Consider the following 13,981-nt stretch of genomic DNA (forward strand, 5'->3'; position numbering starts at 1 on the left):
TTCTCCTTCCTCCTCCTCCTCTTCTTCTTCTTCTTCTTTCTTCTCTTTCCATAAACACATTTACTTTGGCCTCCAGAAGGGGTCGCCATCATGTAATAACAGTGCGCCCAAGGGTGTGGTGGGGAGGGGGTCTCCAGCTCAGCTCTCTTCAAAAAAACCATCGAACATCTATTATATTGGTATTATTCATCATTGATTTGGAACATGTACTGGGCCTACAAAAATGTGCACATTAATAAATAACCCGGGGAAATTTCATATTCTAGATAAGCTCTCTCTGTGTCTTCCTGTCTCTCCTCTCTCTCTCTCTCTCTCTCTCTCTCTCTCTCTCTCTCTCTCTCTCTCAGCCCTGTTCTGTTATTTACAGTTCTTGTGAAATGTCTCACTTTGCTGCCCTCGGCTACCCGCAAGTTATTTCCAACCCTTTCTTAAGCTCTCAAAATAACCGAAGGAAATTAAGAATAAAAAAATAAAAAAAAAATAAAAGAAATCAACTTAGGACAGCAATCCATAAATTAAAATAATCGTTCTTTTCGACCTTCACTATTAGGACTTCCGCCTCATAATGGAATAAGGGCAGATTTATTTGTGAATCTTACGGGTTCTCGAGCCATAAAGCGTGATTATTTGAGTGGAGAAAGCGGTCAGATGTTGACAACCTCAGGGCTGGAGACGGCTCCATAATGAGAAAGAAGGAGACGACCGGGCCTGGGGCTTGCCTGATTAAATCTTAACTGATTGAAATAAAGGTTTGAGTACCTCAAGGCTTGACTAAACTCTGGCTATTTCCCTTTCTATTGCGCTTTATTTATTCTGCACTCACGTGCCCTCTTTCTCTGCTTCTTCACACAGGCTAACTGCAATTTTCAATTTCTGCTCCTTCCAAACCCCCTATAGCTACATTCTTTGACTAATTATAATTTTATCATTAAGACTGTGTGTGTGTGTGTGTGTTGGGGGAGTGGGGGGGAGAGAGAGGGGGGGGGGGGGCGGATGTCACTCATTTTTAAGAAGACAAGCACCGCTGAAGTGTGAACAAAATCGCCTCTAATTCAAGTAGTCGCGGCCAAGCGCAAAATGTCCTGATATCACCCATCGGAGAGATTTATTTTCAATATTTCCGCTAGAACCACATTTTAATTTTCTCCAGTCCGTCTGACATGAAGATTAATAATGCACATTTTCCCCTTTCGATCTTTATTGTGATTTGTCTTCTCTAAAATAAGGCGGAATGTGTTCTAGAAATGTAAAAACTAAAATAGTTTTAATCTTCCACCTAATCCTGCATGCACTTATGTAATATTCCAACATGTCAAGTCTTTATCTCTCAAAAAATCCTAATTTTCTGTTGATCCAAATGGCATCGAATGGTCTAAACAAGTAAGTGCGCGTTTGTGGAAGGGCAGTGAAGAGCCATCAGAGGGACTATTTCTTCCTCCATTGTCTGAAAAAAAAAATACTATCATAAATGATAAATAGATAATAGAGCTGTCTCCTGCAGACACGTTCATCAGCAGTAAATGGAGCTGGCGCGGAGCACCGCGGAGAATTAAGGCCAAAGAGTTTGCAAAATTCCTGCAGGGTTAAGTTGTTGACAATTAAAGAACACACAAACACACACACACACACACACACACACACAAGAGAGAGTGAAAGTAAGAGAGAGGTCAAACGGTGTAGTATATTTTCCATTTGAACAAAACAATGTTCATTTTGGGGCTTTGTCTTCCAGGACGGCTTGGATTGCCACTGCACCAGCTGTTTGAACGTCGGTTTGCCGGCACCAAAAATAATGTTTGTCTCTGAAATCACACCTCAGATGGCTGAAGGGTGGCTGGCAGCCTTTAGGTACTGAGTGACTTCCAATTTGACTTTTGCTTTATCATAAAAAGAAACCAAGTGAAATGATGTGGCTGAATTCATGTAGACCTTAAGTCCATGTGACTGTTGATTGTGAAGCTGCACTCTTTCTGTCCGGTTTCCTCATGTGTTGGAGACGGATGTTGGCTAATAGTGCGTTTTTGGATTTTCCCAATGAAGAAAAAATAAACTATGATTCGCTTCAAGCAACACACAACAAAAGAGAAAGGAAAATAAGGAAATGCAACACAATCCTGAAAAAGAAAAACACTCAGGCTCGTGAAATGTGCGTGCAGATAAAGTTTGCCTCTCACTCGATTATCTTTCCGGAGTTTATATTGCGCACATCCACCCTGCCTTTTAAATTCTATAAAAACACAAAACAGCCAGCCCTCTTAAAGAAAGCCTTTTCGGTGGTGCTATAATAAACCATTTTCCCTGGGCTTTATTGATCAGTCACTCTGAGCTAATGTAATTATCCTCATCAATAGGGGGACTGCAGGGAGAATCATTATGCGGTTGACATTGATAAATGATCAGCCAAATGCGGCCCTTTTCTCCCAGGGCCCCCCGCCTCTGACCCGCTCACACAGGCCCGACGTAGTCATAGAAACACCTTATGGCAAGAGGAGAGAAAACTGCTGAAATGTTTAAAAAAAAAAAAAAAAAAAAAAAAAAAGGAGGACAGCACGCAAACGCACGCACGCGCGCACGCACACACGCAGACAGACCTACATACACAAAACCTAAAAACTGTCCCCCAGAGCAAGCCATTTCGGGGAGAGCCAGCTGCAAAGCGAAGGACACTCAGCCCCTCGTGCGCGTCCATTTTTATGACCACTGTCCAAATCAGCGATTTGAAAGCAAAGCAAAGCAGAAACTAAACTTTTTTTTCTTTTTAAATGCACATTCTCCCTCGCTGCCAGCAGAAGCACTTGTGTATCTAAAAATACATATTTGCGGGCCTCTATCTCTCTCTCTCTCTTTCAGATCATACACTTTGCCAGCAGCTCTGCAGAGAAAAACACAGAGAACCAATAACATGGCATTATTAACATGTTGCGTCTGTGACGCACACGCGCGCACGCAGTGTTTCTAGCGGGCAAACTGTGTGGGGACTTTTAATATTGTTGCACGGGCGTCTTCCTGAGGACCGGGCTGCATTGTGCAGCAGTGCAGAGGGAATATATTCCTTATTTTATTCGTGCAGCAGCAGCCCGGACTGGCTTTGACAGGGAGGAGATGAAGGGGAGGAGTTGTTTAGCTCGGCTGGATCATCCATCATCCCTGTCACACCGAATCGGCAAAAGGAAAGCAGCAGAGGCAATCTACCTTCTGTCTCATCGGGGAGGAAGGGGGGGGGAAGAAGGAGGAGGAGGAGGAGGGGGAGGGGGGAGGGGAGGGCTGGGGGAAAAGAAAAGAAAAACTATTAATATTAAAATCCTCTCCATCCACAGTAATCCTCACGTTTTCTCTCTTTTTCATCTGATAATCTCCGCACAAAACGGAGGGCTTCTTCCTTCCGTTTTATCCACAGGATAACAAAAAAAAAAGACTTTTAGGTTTTGAAGAGTTGAGGGACGAAGATGCATCATTAACCAGACGCTGGTGTAAAATCTGTAAATAACTACATTATTTTCCAACCTGCTCAAGTCCCCTCTGTGTTCCGGGAAATTGTTACACAAACATGAACTGTGCAGGTTTTACATCCGGAATTTAAAAAACAAAAACAACAAAAACAGCCTGTGTAACAGTCAAACAAAATGCTAAAACAGCTTAAAGGAAATGATCTGTAACCTGACCGTCAGGAGGCTAAACAGATCCGAGTTTTGAATACACTTGATATTAATTTTAAGATGTTAAAATGGCTTTCCATGCGGGATTGTAGGCTACTGGAAATATTCAGTGTGTGATAGTGATTGAAATCACAAATACAAGTCATTGTTTTTCATCTTTTTTCGTCTTTTTTTCTTTTTTTTACAGAACCGTACAAAAGCCAACAGTTATGCCAGTTAAATAAATACACGAATAGGCCGGAAGCTGCTCTATCATCAGAAATAAATAATAATTGAAGTTAATTCAGATGAATTGCAAATTAAAATATAAAAAAAAGATCAGGTCTTATTTGGGCCAACATCAGAATTTTATATATAATATCATATTATATATATTTTTAACCAATTCCAGTAAGAAAAAAAAGTCACATGAGAATAAATACCAATACACAACTGACGTTATAAACGAAAAACCCCAGCAGTTTGTTTGATTGGCCTAAATACAAAATGGTATGCTACATTATTATTATAATTATTATTGTTAGTAGTAGTAATTTGTATTATTATTTTTTAATTTGTATTATTATTATTTGTATTATTACAATTATTATTACTATTATTATTATTATTATAGTTCGTGCCACTTATTACATGTGTTAGTCACACATAGGACAAAGTCAGCAGTGTTCTTAACAACTTAAAGAAAACATTTGAAGAACAAAATGTTTAAGGCCTTGAATCCAACATAGCGGAAGTTTAAACTTCAATTGGACGGGCAGGACATGTTGTACCAAAGCGGAGTTTCTGGTTCGAGGCTGGGAGTCGGATGGCCGCGGGCAAACACAGGCAGCTAGAGGAAGGAGAGGAGATAGCCCATCAAAGCCCAGCTGGGGACTGCTGTACGCCAGTGCCACATTAGGCCGACAGGCGGCACTGCAAAACGGCAGAAACAAGCAGAAACACACACACACAGACAGACACACACGCACACACACAGCCATGGCTCTCACTGTACGAGCACTTCCACTCCTTGCTCTATTGTTTGAACACCAGGGAAAGAGTGAAGGCTGAATCCACCTAAACTAAATTTACCTATTTTTGTCATTCCAAATCATCTAATTCTAATCCATTTTATTAATTTGTATTTATTTCTGTAAATAGCTCATTTTGGGTATGTTTTTCCACACAAAAAAGGAGAAAATATTCCTAATAAATGTAACTTGTTTTTGTCCAGGACCACATGACTGCTGACGGTTTATCTTTTGGTCTAAAACTAGGATATGTTGGTGGTGATTTTCCTGGATAATTTGTACCCTTTATTAGCATTTGACAGTTATTTATAATTTAGAGGACATCTTTGTGTACCAAAATAAATTGCCATGGCAAGATTTATTTCAACTCTAATTTGCTATTGTCATTATGAAAGGGCGTTCGATAACCAAATGGGCAGTCTGGTAAAACAAGCTACTGCAAAAAGAGTGCTGGAAAAACTGGGACCATTGTATTTTCTTCACCATTTGCACACACAAAAAATAAGACCTTGTTGACAGGCAACAACGCACCCGAAACACATTTTCTAATTAAGAATAAAGCAATTAAATCTCATGACTATAAAATTGGAAATGTGGATAAAGACTAACACAGTTAATCACACACAAATCTAACAAAAATCAAAAATGAAATATTTATTACAGCATTTGTGACTGAACACCTTTTAAACATTACGTCACAGTCCTCATACAAGTATTTAATGTATTTTTGACAAAGCTTAAGGGAGACGGCATCTTATCATCTAGTGAGGAACACGTGCTGAAAAAGGAAGGAATTCATGGACATACAATATCAATGCCACAGCAGATCTGAAACTAGCAAAAACATTCTTTTTCAATTGAGGTAAACACATAGAATATCTAACATGAAACAATTAATAGACTGAACTCTGTACGAAGTTTGTTACAATATTCTCTCAGCTTTCCCCCCCAACCCAAAAGCATTGAGTTCATAATTTAAGTTTTTTTTTTCCTTTTTTTTTAGTTTTAGGTTTTTTGGTGCATCAACCATCAAATGCTTCTCCAGTGCCGCAGAATCAACGTTTGTGTCAGTATTGTCCTTATGGCAAGAATGTTGATCCGCAGATGAAGAAGCGCCGTAGGATGTTGCTTTTCCACTATTAAGCTTCCTTCAATAGGCTCTAACCAATGAGAGTCCAGGGTACAAAAAAATAAAATAATATTAAAATAAAAATGTATAAAACCAACACAATCCAGTGCTTGGGCAATTCAAACAAAGAACTTTTTTTTCCTTTAAAACTTACAGGGCAACATTCATTCATGAACCAAAAAAAGAGGGGCATGGCAAATGTTCAAACTGAATCTTCTGGAGAGATCCGGTGTCATTTAGCAGCCTTTTCCCATCATGCCCTGATCTTATGGGGGACAGGACCTGATTGCCCTCTATGGTTTGAGATGTTCCATCTTCTTGTTGTTTTTTTTCTTTTATAGTGCTGTGCTGCGAGACAGTTTCTCCTCCAGGAAGGAGCACACACAGTGTGAGAGAGAGAAAAGGTTAACCTTTAATTCTAAAACTAGCTCAAGAAACATAAACCATGTGATCAACGAAAGAAAATGCACAAGTTTTAACTTATTTATCTATACTTTTTATACTACAGTAGTTATAACTCTTGGAGTCTGTTGTTTCTTTTTTAAATCTTCCAGAGTGATTGTTATTTTAGAAGTGTTTGAGCGCGTCACATGAAAGTGTACTGAACATGTTTATGATGGTGTGTGAGTGAGTGTGCGAAAAGTGTGTGTTTTTGAGCGTGTGCATCTGTCCGTTCTTTGCACACTGTGTACGTCAAAACATCCTCTGTTGATCTTTACCAAAAGCCCAAGACTTTACAAAGTGTTCTTGTCAGCTTGGTCCTCCGTTTGGATGAAAGTAACAAAATTGACAAGTCTAAAAAAAACAAAAACAAAAAAAGATTTATCACAGCTCATCTGGAATTCTGTTTCTTTAGTGTCAAATTCTGGTCAAAAGGGTTCGCTTTTTATTCTTAAAAATAGTCTCAAAAAAGGATTTATTGAGGGCTGCTGCTTTCTTTTCTTTTTTTTAAACTGGTTTCTTGTAGTGGCTGCTGTTGTCGTGGAAGCAAAGTTCCCTTATACTATTGGGCATGGATGTCCAGGCCTTGTCCTCCAGTACTGGGGTCGATGGGAGTGAGCAAAGGGGGTCTCTGTGCAGACATGGTCATTCCTGGGAGCGATGAGGGTCCTCCATGCATCAGCATGGCGTGGTGGGGATGGTGATGAGGGTGGTGGGCGTGGGGGTGGTCGGGCAGGTACGCATGGAGAGGGGGTCCGTGTCGGAGCTGGGAAGGGTGAGAAGTCATCTGATGAGGGTTGGTGTAAGTAGGTGGGGCCATGCTCATGCCCATAGGACCGCTCTGAGGTACGTACTCCCCTGGCATGCCTGGCAGACCTTAAGGGAAAGACAGAAAGACAGACTCTTGGAAACGTTGTATTTCTTTGACATGCTCCTTCTCCATTAACAGGCCTTTAATTCAATTTAAACACAACTTCGACAACAAAGGGCTTAGAGGATTTTATGACACCGCGTCTGTAACTACGCTTCTCAGCTTCGACAAGTAAAGAGAGACTTTTTTTGCACTGGGCTATTCTAGCCTATGGTAAGTGGTTTACAATGCCCAATAGTGTTGTGGTCAGGTCTCAGGTTGGAAAGTGATCCTCAGTCATCCACAGGCACTGCAGTCCAGGAGGAGGAGAGGAAAACCAACCAGCCGTATTGATGTGGAGAAGTGCTAATACTATTACAAGTGGAACAGTCAATTCCCCGGCTGACTTAAGTGACAAACCGAACAGGCATTCTCTCATGGGGACGAGCCTCTGTGAACATATTTGATTTAGAATCCCTTACACGAGTTATTAAATAATTTAGGTGTAGACTCAGTTAGCTGTATCACGAAGACAGAATGCATTAAAGGCTTGTTTCCACCCCTGAATAAAAAGTAGTTTAAGCCAAACAAAGTTCTCCTCTTAAATGCATGGAGTGTAGGTTTTGAAAAGTAACAAAGATAAAAGGGAAGGAAGTTAAAAGAGAAAAGAAAGGAAAAAACAAGGTGGGTTGTATTGATGTCCCTTAAGATGGACTTCACTCCATATGCGTAGAGACCTCAGCATGCTGGCATCTCTCACACTGTGACAGGACCCGGGACACAGAGCTGGCTCAGCAGTGCCACTGTTTGGCTTTTCACACGGCTGTTTGTTGTAATCAGAAAGAAAAAAGGAAGATGTGGGGGGTTGCTCCTGGAGCCTGGGACTGGAGTATGGGAACATGGCTGTTCCTGAGGCCTGGACCTTGGGGAGAGGGAAGTGAGAGCAGGGGGTCCTGCTGGAGCCAGGGGGGCCTGGGTCTGGGATTGGGTCTTGGCCGACCTGCTTTGTAATGTGAACCCCTGGGGGATTAGAAGCTGTAATAGGAGGGGAGAGGTTGCCGCAAGGTCACTAGGCATGCTCACTCTGCATTCCTCCACCTTAGTACACTGCAATTAAGAAATTACACTGGAGGGCCCGGTGAGGGGAAGAGGAGGAGGACAGAAAGGAGAAAGGAAAAAAAAAAAGGGACAGCAAAGGGCAAGATTAATGACCAGTCTCATTGGTTGAAAGCTGTGTCATTTTCTAATACTCTCTTTCCATGTCAGTTCATTTGAAATGCACATGTTTGTCAGAGCAGGTCTCTTAAAACCTCACTACTGGGGTCATAAAATAAATAAATCATTCAGGGTGTTGGGGTATGATTGGTGCCCTCACCTCCATATAACCTAGAGCGGCTTCTGTTAAAAGGCCCAGCAGATGTTTTTGACACTGTAAGCTGGTAATCTCCAGTCTTGTAAGCTGCAGTCATTCTGGTAAGTAGATCTGAGACCCCCTCCTTTATTAACAAGAGTGGTAAAACCATCTGAAGACAATAACTGACGACAGCCCGGGCCTCTCTCTCTCTCTCCATCTCTGCATGCCTGCCTCCCTGGCTGGGTGTGCACTTCTGTTATGGCACAGTGGTCCTGCTCAATGGCTGGCCATAATTAAGTACCAAATATACCATATTGTGTGGCTGTGTAATCAAATCAAGAGAGGATAATATTCCTCTGTGTTAAGCTATTAATGTAATTGGTCATGAAGCATAAAGTATGTTACGTAATTAAATAGTCTCAAAATTATATAGCCCTATATTAAGAATTAGCCAACCTGAGCAAATGTTGTCTCTGTGTGGCTGTTTTAGGGAACATTGCTTCCGGATTTTTTTTTTCTGCTGCCATTAGCAAAGACAGGACGGGATGAGAGAAAATGAGCGAGAGACAGAGAATAACAGAGGAAGTAAGAGAGAGAGAGAGAGAGAGAGAGAGAGAGAGAGAGAGAGAGAGAGAGAGAGAGAGAGAAAGAGAGAGAGAGGGAGAGAGAGACAGAGAGAGAATAAGCAAGGACTTGAGGGGTGAAATGATCTCTATCGGCAGAATTGCCGCTCTGACCCTTTGGAAAATCCAGTCTCCATTTACATATAAAGGGTTCTTTTAATCAAGGTAAGTGTTATTATATTGTGCCTCATTGGGCAAGGGAGTTTAGGTGTTAAAATAAAATCTCTTCTGCCCTGCCGCCTTTGTGATGTGATATGTCTTGATTTTTCAAATGTCAGCACTGTGGCACTAGCGGGAGGTGGAATGGCCAGCTTAATCAGACTGCTGCCATTTAGTTGCGTAGGGATTGTGTGTGTGTGAGAGAAAGAGCGAGAGGGAGAGAGAGACAGAAAGACAGTGACACAAAGACTGTATGTGTGAAAGAGATCCCCTCATTTTAGATGCAGTCATGCTTGTGTCTACAACCTTATAAATGTATCTCAATGTCTCCGTGCTCTTGTCTGTGAGTCTCAGGTCAGGCTAGTCACTGGCCCCCGCTCCCTCTTAAATTGTCTCCCTCCAGTAAAAAATAATCACAACACACAGCCCCCACACACACACACACACACACACACACACAAACACGCATGCACGCACACACATTCCTCCCTTTAAACAGCTCAAACCAAACCCCCAGTGAAGGATCGGCCATGTCACCCACGGCCCGTATATCTCGCTCAGGGGCAGTAATGTACTGCGGTGTTCCCGTCTTTGCATATAAGATAATTTGGGCATCAATCCTTCCCCAGACAGATTTATGTCACTCGGAGGACAGTTTCACTTCTCCTTCTTTATCGCTTCACTGGAGCCTGCTTAATTTCTCCCCGTCAGCCCCTTCCCCAGGAGATGTTATTTTTTCCCTAAATGTCCAACATTTGCATTGGCTGTCCGGGATGGAGAGAGCGATGGTGCTGTTGTGATAAATAAATTTGTGCATGCCATGCCTGGTTGTTTCTTCCCCCCTTCTTCTGTTGTTGTTGCTGTTGTCTGGCGCCACAAGTTGACGGGTCCTCCCTCCCAGGACAGTTCCCCCTTTTTCTCAAGTCCCCCCCCCCCCCCAACCTTTGCTTCTACCCCTTAAAGAATCTTGCTATAACAGCCATGCACGCTGGCTCACAGTTGCTAGAGAGAAGGGGGTCGGAGCTCGCTGCAAAATTATGGCCAGGGTAAGAAGGGGTAGTGCTGGGAATTGTGGGTGAAAAAATAAAACCCACAGGCCCAAAGTGTGAAAAAACCCAAGGAAAAGAGCCTAGTACTTACTTCCCCCTTTTTCTTTGCGTTTTGCTTTACAAGATGGAGGTTACATGTAGTGCCATTGCCCATCCATGCCCATATTCATCCCCATTCCACTCATAGGCCCTAGAAAGAGAAGATAAACGCCAGAAAAGGGTCAGCAGGAGTTTGAATCACAGAGGTCAGAGGAGAACCACTGATAGAGAAGATGAGGTTGGTTAGCGTAAGATGGAAAATTATGAGGAAAGGGGAAGTGAAAGATGTAAAGAAGTAGAGTAAGTACTTTTTTTAATTTTGCAATTCATGTTATCATATGTAAGGGGCTTTCCCAGCTATGTTGTATTATAGAAAAAAAACAAGCAAGTCAGGCAGCAGACAGTCTGGGGAACAGTAAAGGGCAGTTTTAAAGGGAAGTGTTATTATGGATGTGTAGCACTTGTTAATATTAGGTTTACTGTTACCTACTCCATGCTAAGGTGACTAAATCTCATGCGACAGACAAAGAGGATCAGTGTTGATCAACTGTGCGATAACTGAGGGTGAAACTGGTGTGTGGTGAAGCAGGCGTGACAGAGGGATGAAGCGGAGGACTGACTTACCGGCTGGTCGGATCCCCATGTGTTGCTGACCATCCAGCACGAAGCTGCCCATTGGTTGGCCCTCTGGACTGTATGCTGCTCCTTGGCTCACTGAAGGATCAAGAAGAAAACCTGATTGTAGTCAAAACGTGGACATGAAAAAGGGAGGGAGGGTGGGAAGAAGAAGAAGAGAAAACACACCAGACAATCAGCAATTGTCCCAGCTCCAGCCCAAACATACTGTAAGACATTGTGCTCATGTTTGTGGACCGCAATGACTGACACGTGGCATGCAAACACGCATACAGTAGGTCCCCATGCATGCAAGCACACACACACACACACACACACACACACACACACACACAGACAAACACGCACACACACACACACACCAGTGTCATTCAAAACCACTCTCACAGGAGACACATTGTTCTCTAAGAAGAAAGCATGCAGTTTGACAAGATGAGAAGAATTTCTGCCATGGCAGGCGATTTACCCAGTCAGTACTAAAGTCAGCACTCGCACTAACATACAATCCTAATTGAACATTACTGAATATTCTGAATGATTTACCTAATTATCTGTTATAATACGGAAGTTACAGTAGCAATCAATTTGCTCAGTTGTATCTTGTTTGGTCTAGTATTAGCTCTAAAGAACTAACGCTCTTTGAAATCTGTAGAAAATAGTGTATTCCAGGACTAGAACAGTATTATCTTGGATAATCTGGAATTCATAACAATTAGGGAGAGATGTTAGTCATGCTTTTTTTGTAGAGATTGCTGATTGGCACACATCCGTTGCATGCCCACAAATATTGCACACAAAAGCGCAGTAATTGTAGAAGAGTCACCTACATTTGGAAGTGCATCTCATTTTAATCATGGCTCATGTTTGTTTTGAACAATCTCCACCGCGGTGTGTGTGTGGACCTTTTTAAGACAGGGAGCTTGCTAATCAACAGAAACAGCTTTTCCCACCCTGAGACAAATTACTTGGCTTTATTTTGGTAATGCCAAAGTCAATGAAGCTTAGGGTGACTGAATCATTCCATGGGATCACAGATTGGCATGTTTACTACTCAGTTAGAGCTTTTTGTAATCTGACCACAATACATACATTGATACATTGTTATCAATTAACAACATGAAGCTTTCCATAATCTGTTTTAAAGATATTAAAATCTCTCCCTGCGTTGGAGTTAAATGAAAACATCATATCTGATTTAATCTATGCACCGTATTAAACTCAGTCTCCCTCCTAAGGGCAGTTTTCATGAAAATACATTACAGTAGTAATGTAGTAGGTACGTAAGTAGCTATTTAGCAGTCTTGATATAGGGAATGGGCTGGATGACTTTATATCAAAATTCAGAACAGGGATTCTTGAGGGAATAAAAAAATGCAGCAGAAAGGGGGAGGGGAATCCTCCACTAACCCTGGACTGGAAAAAAATTTAAAAACAAAATAGCCCCAAAAAAAAAAGATAACTCCTAAATTGCTGCTAGCATTTCTGGCACTCCTCTTGTGTCCAATTAGTAATTCACAGAGAGAGTGCTTATATACCTCTCTCTTCACTTAGACTGGGAAATCGGCAATTAGATTCAATCAGCAAACGGGTCGTACCACTGCTGAACGCAACTCATACAGAAAACAGAACAGGGGATGAAGGGAGGGAGAGGAAGTAGATTTTTGGGTAAGATGTAGGGTGCCCCTTTTAACAAATCTGGGCTCCAGGCTTGATGTGCATGCAAGTAAAGGATTTGGGAAGGGTGTCTTCATGCTGAGGGAGGAAAGAGAGTAGCAGTACTGCTGTAGTTTGGCTGGGTTGTTGTTTCTTTCTTTTTTTTTTTACCTGCTCGATTGGACTGGTCAATCATGGGCTGTACTATTCTTCTCCTGGCGTTAATGAACCTGGCAGAGAGAAGAAGAAAAGACAGAGGGGAAAAACAAACGTTAAATCACCCTGCATTCACACACAGAAAGATTCATCACAGGCCACTACAAAGACAAACCAGTTTTGCATGACTTAATGGCAACATTAGCCACCGAGTCCTTGAGAGAGGCGCTCACAACAAAACAGCAACAAACAAAAGGACAATTGTGTGCTGACCTGGGAACCCAGCGAGGGATACTTTTAATGTTCCTTATGATCTATTCCCCCCTCTTTTAATAAAGCTTTTGATTACGTTTGGTTGCTATGGGCACCAGGGACACATTCCTCAAGTATTAAGTGCAGCTTGGGCACAGAAGAACCCTCACCGTGGCACATCCCTCTCTCTTTCCTGCAGCCAGTTGCACATTGCAACTTTATACATAGTGTCCAGTATCATGTCTACAGTTCCTTCTCCACGTTATTTCTGGGGTGTTATCACCCACTGGAATTTCAAAGTAAGCTTTGAGTTAGCAAAGTGGAGGGTACAAATGGTTCCTTTCATTACTCCCCACCAATCCACCCCCACCTACACCCTTCCCCTCTGTGGGACCCCCACTCTGGCTGCATTGTAGGGGGTTCTGCTCCCCTTCCAGCTGTCAAGAAATGAGGACCAGGCATGGGCCACTCCGTGCTTTCACGAGGTATTGTTATGTCAGCGAGAACCATCAATTAGGCTGTCTGAAGTTTTATCACCACCACAGCAGCGAATAAGTGCAGCTCCACAAAGCCTCCCCAGCCGGCCTTGCTCCTGCGGCTTTTCCAGTGGAGAACCCAGGTCATCTGGAGGTGACTGCCAGCCAGGGGCAACCTTTATAACGGAGATGCCTTGGGCTGTGTCAAATGCAAGCTGGCCACTCAAGCCAAGCAAACTCTCCACCTTTCTCCCTCTTTTACCCCCTTTTTCTCACTATCTCATTCACTTTCCTACTCAATCATAGTAAAAACATAGCGTGGACTTAGCACTACAGGTACCACCATGTGGTTAATATTAAAGAGTGGTTTCAAATCACGTCAGGAGCTGTCCAGCATGGAGTCCTTTGCTGGTTCCAAAATACAGAGGAGAGAGAGAAAGAGAGAGAGAGAGAGAGAGAGAGAGAGAGAGAGAGAGAGAGAGAGAGAGAGAGAGAGAG

General features: G+C 42.4%; 1 protein-coding gene across 8 annotated transcripts in view; it reads right to left on the minus strand.

Annotated features, from left to right (window-relative positions):
- Positions 1 to 5,296: 5,296 nt before the first annotated feature.
- The window catches only part of meis2a (Meis homeobox 2a), a 79,533-nt gene continuing 70,848 nt past the window's right edge, over positions 5,297 to 13,981 (minus strand). For 3 of the 8 annotated variants that reach the window (XM_034857914.1, XM_034857912.1, XM_034857913.1), the window contains exons 10-12: positions 12,771 to 12,829; positions 10,935 to 11,045; positions 5,297 to 7,112 (exon numbers count right to left, since the gene is read on the minus strand). In XM_034857914.1, the coding sequence (XP_034713805.1) occupies positions 6,799 to 7,112; positions 10,935 to 11,045; positions 12,771 to 12,829 (484 nt within the window). In that variant the 3' untranslated portion in view covers positions 5,297 to 6,798. Of the gene's footprint in view, positions 7,113 to 10,362; positions 10,462 to 10,934; positions 11,046 to 12,770; positions 12,830 to 13,981 lie in introns of all 8 variants that reach the window. The other 5 variants (XM_034857916.1, XM_034857917.1, XM_034857918.1 and 2 more) reach the window with 3 other exon arrangements.

Source organism: Etheostoma cragini, chromosome 20 (assembly GCF_013103735.1).
Source record: "Etheostoma cragini isolate CJK2018 chromosome 20, CSU_Ecrag_1.0, whole genome shotgun sequence".
NCBI lineage: Eukaryota > Metazoa > Chordata > Actinopteri > Perciformes > Percidae > Etheostoma > Etheostoma cragini.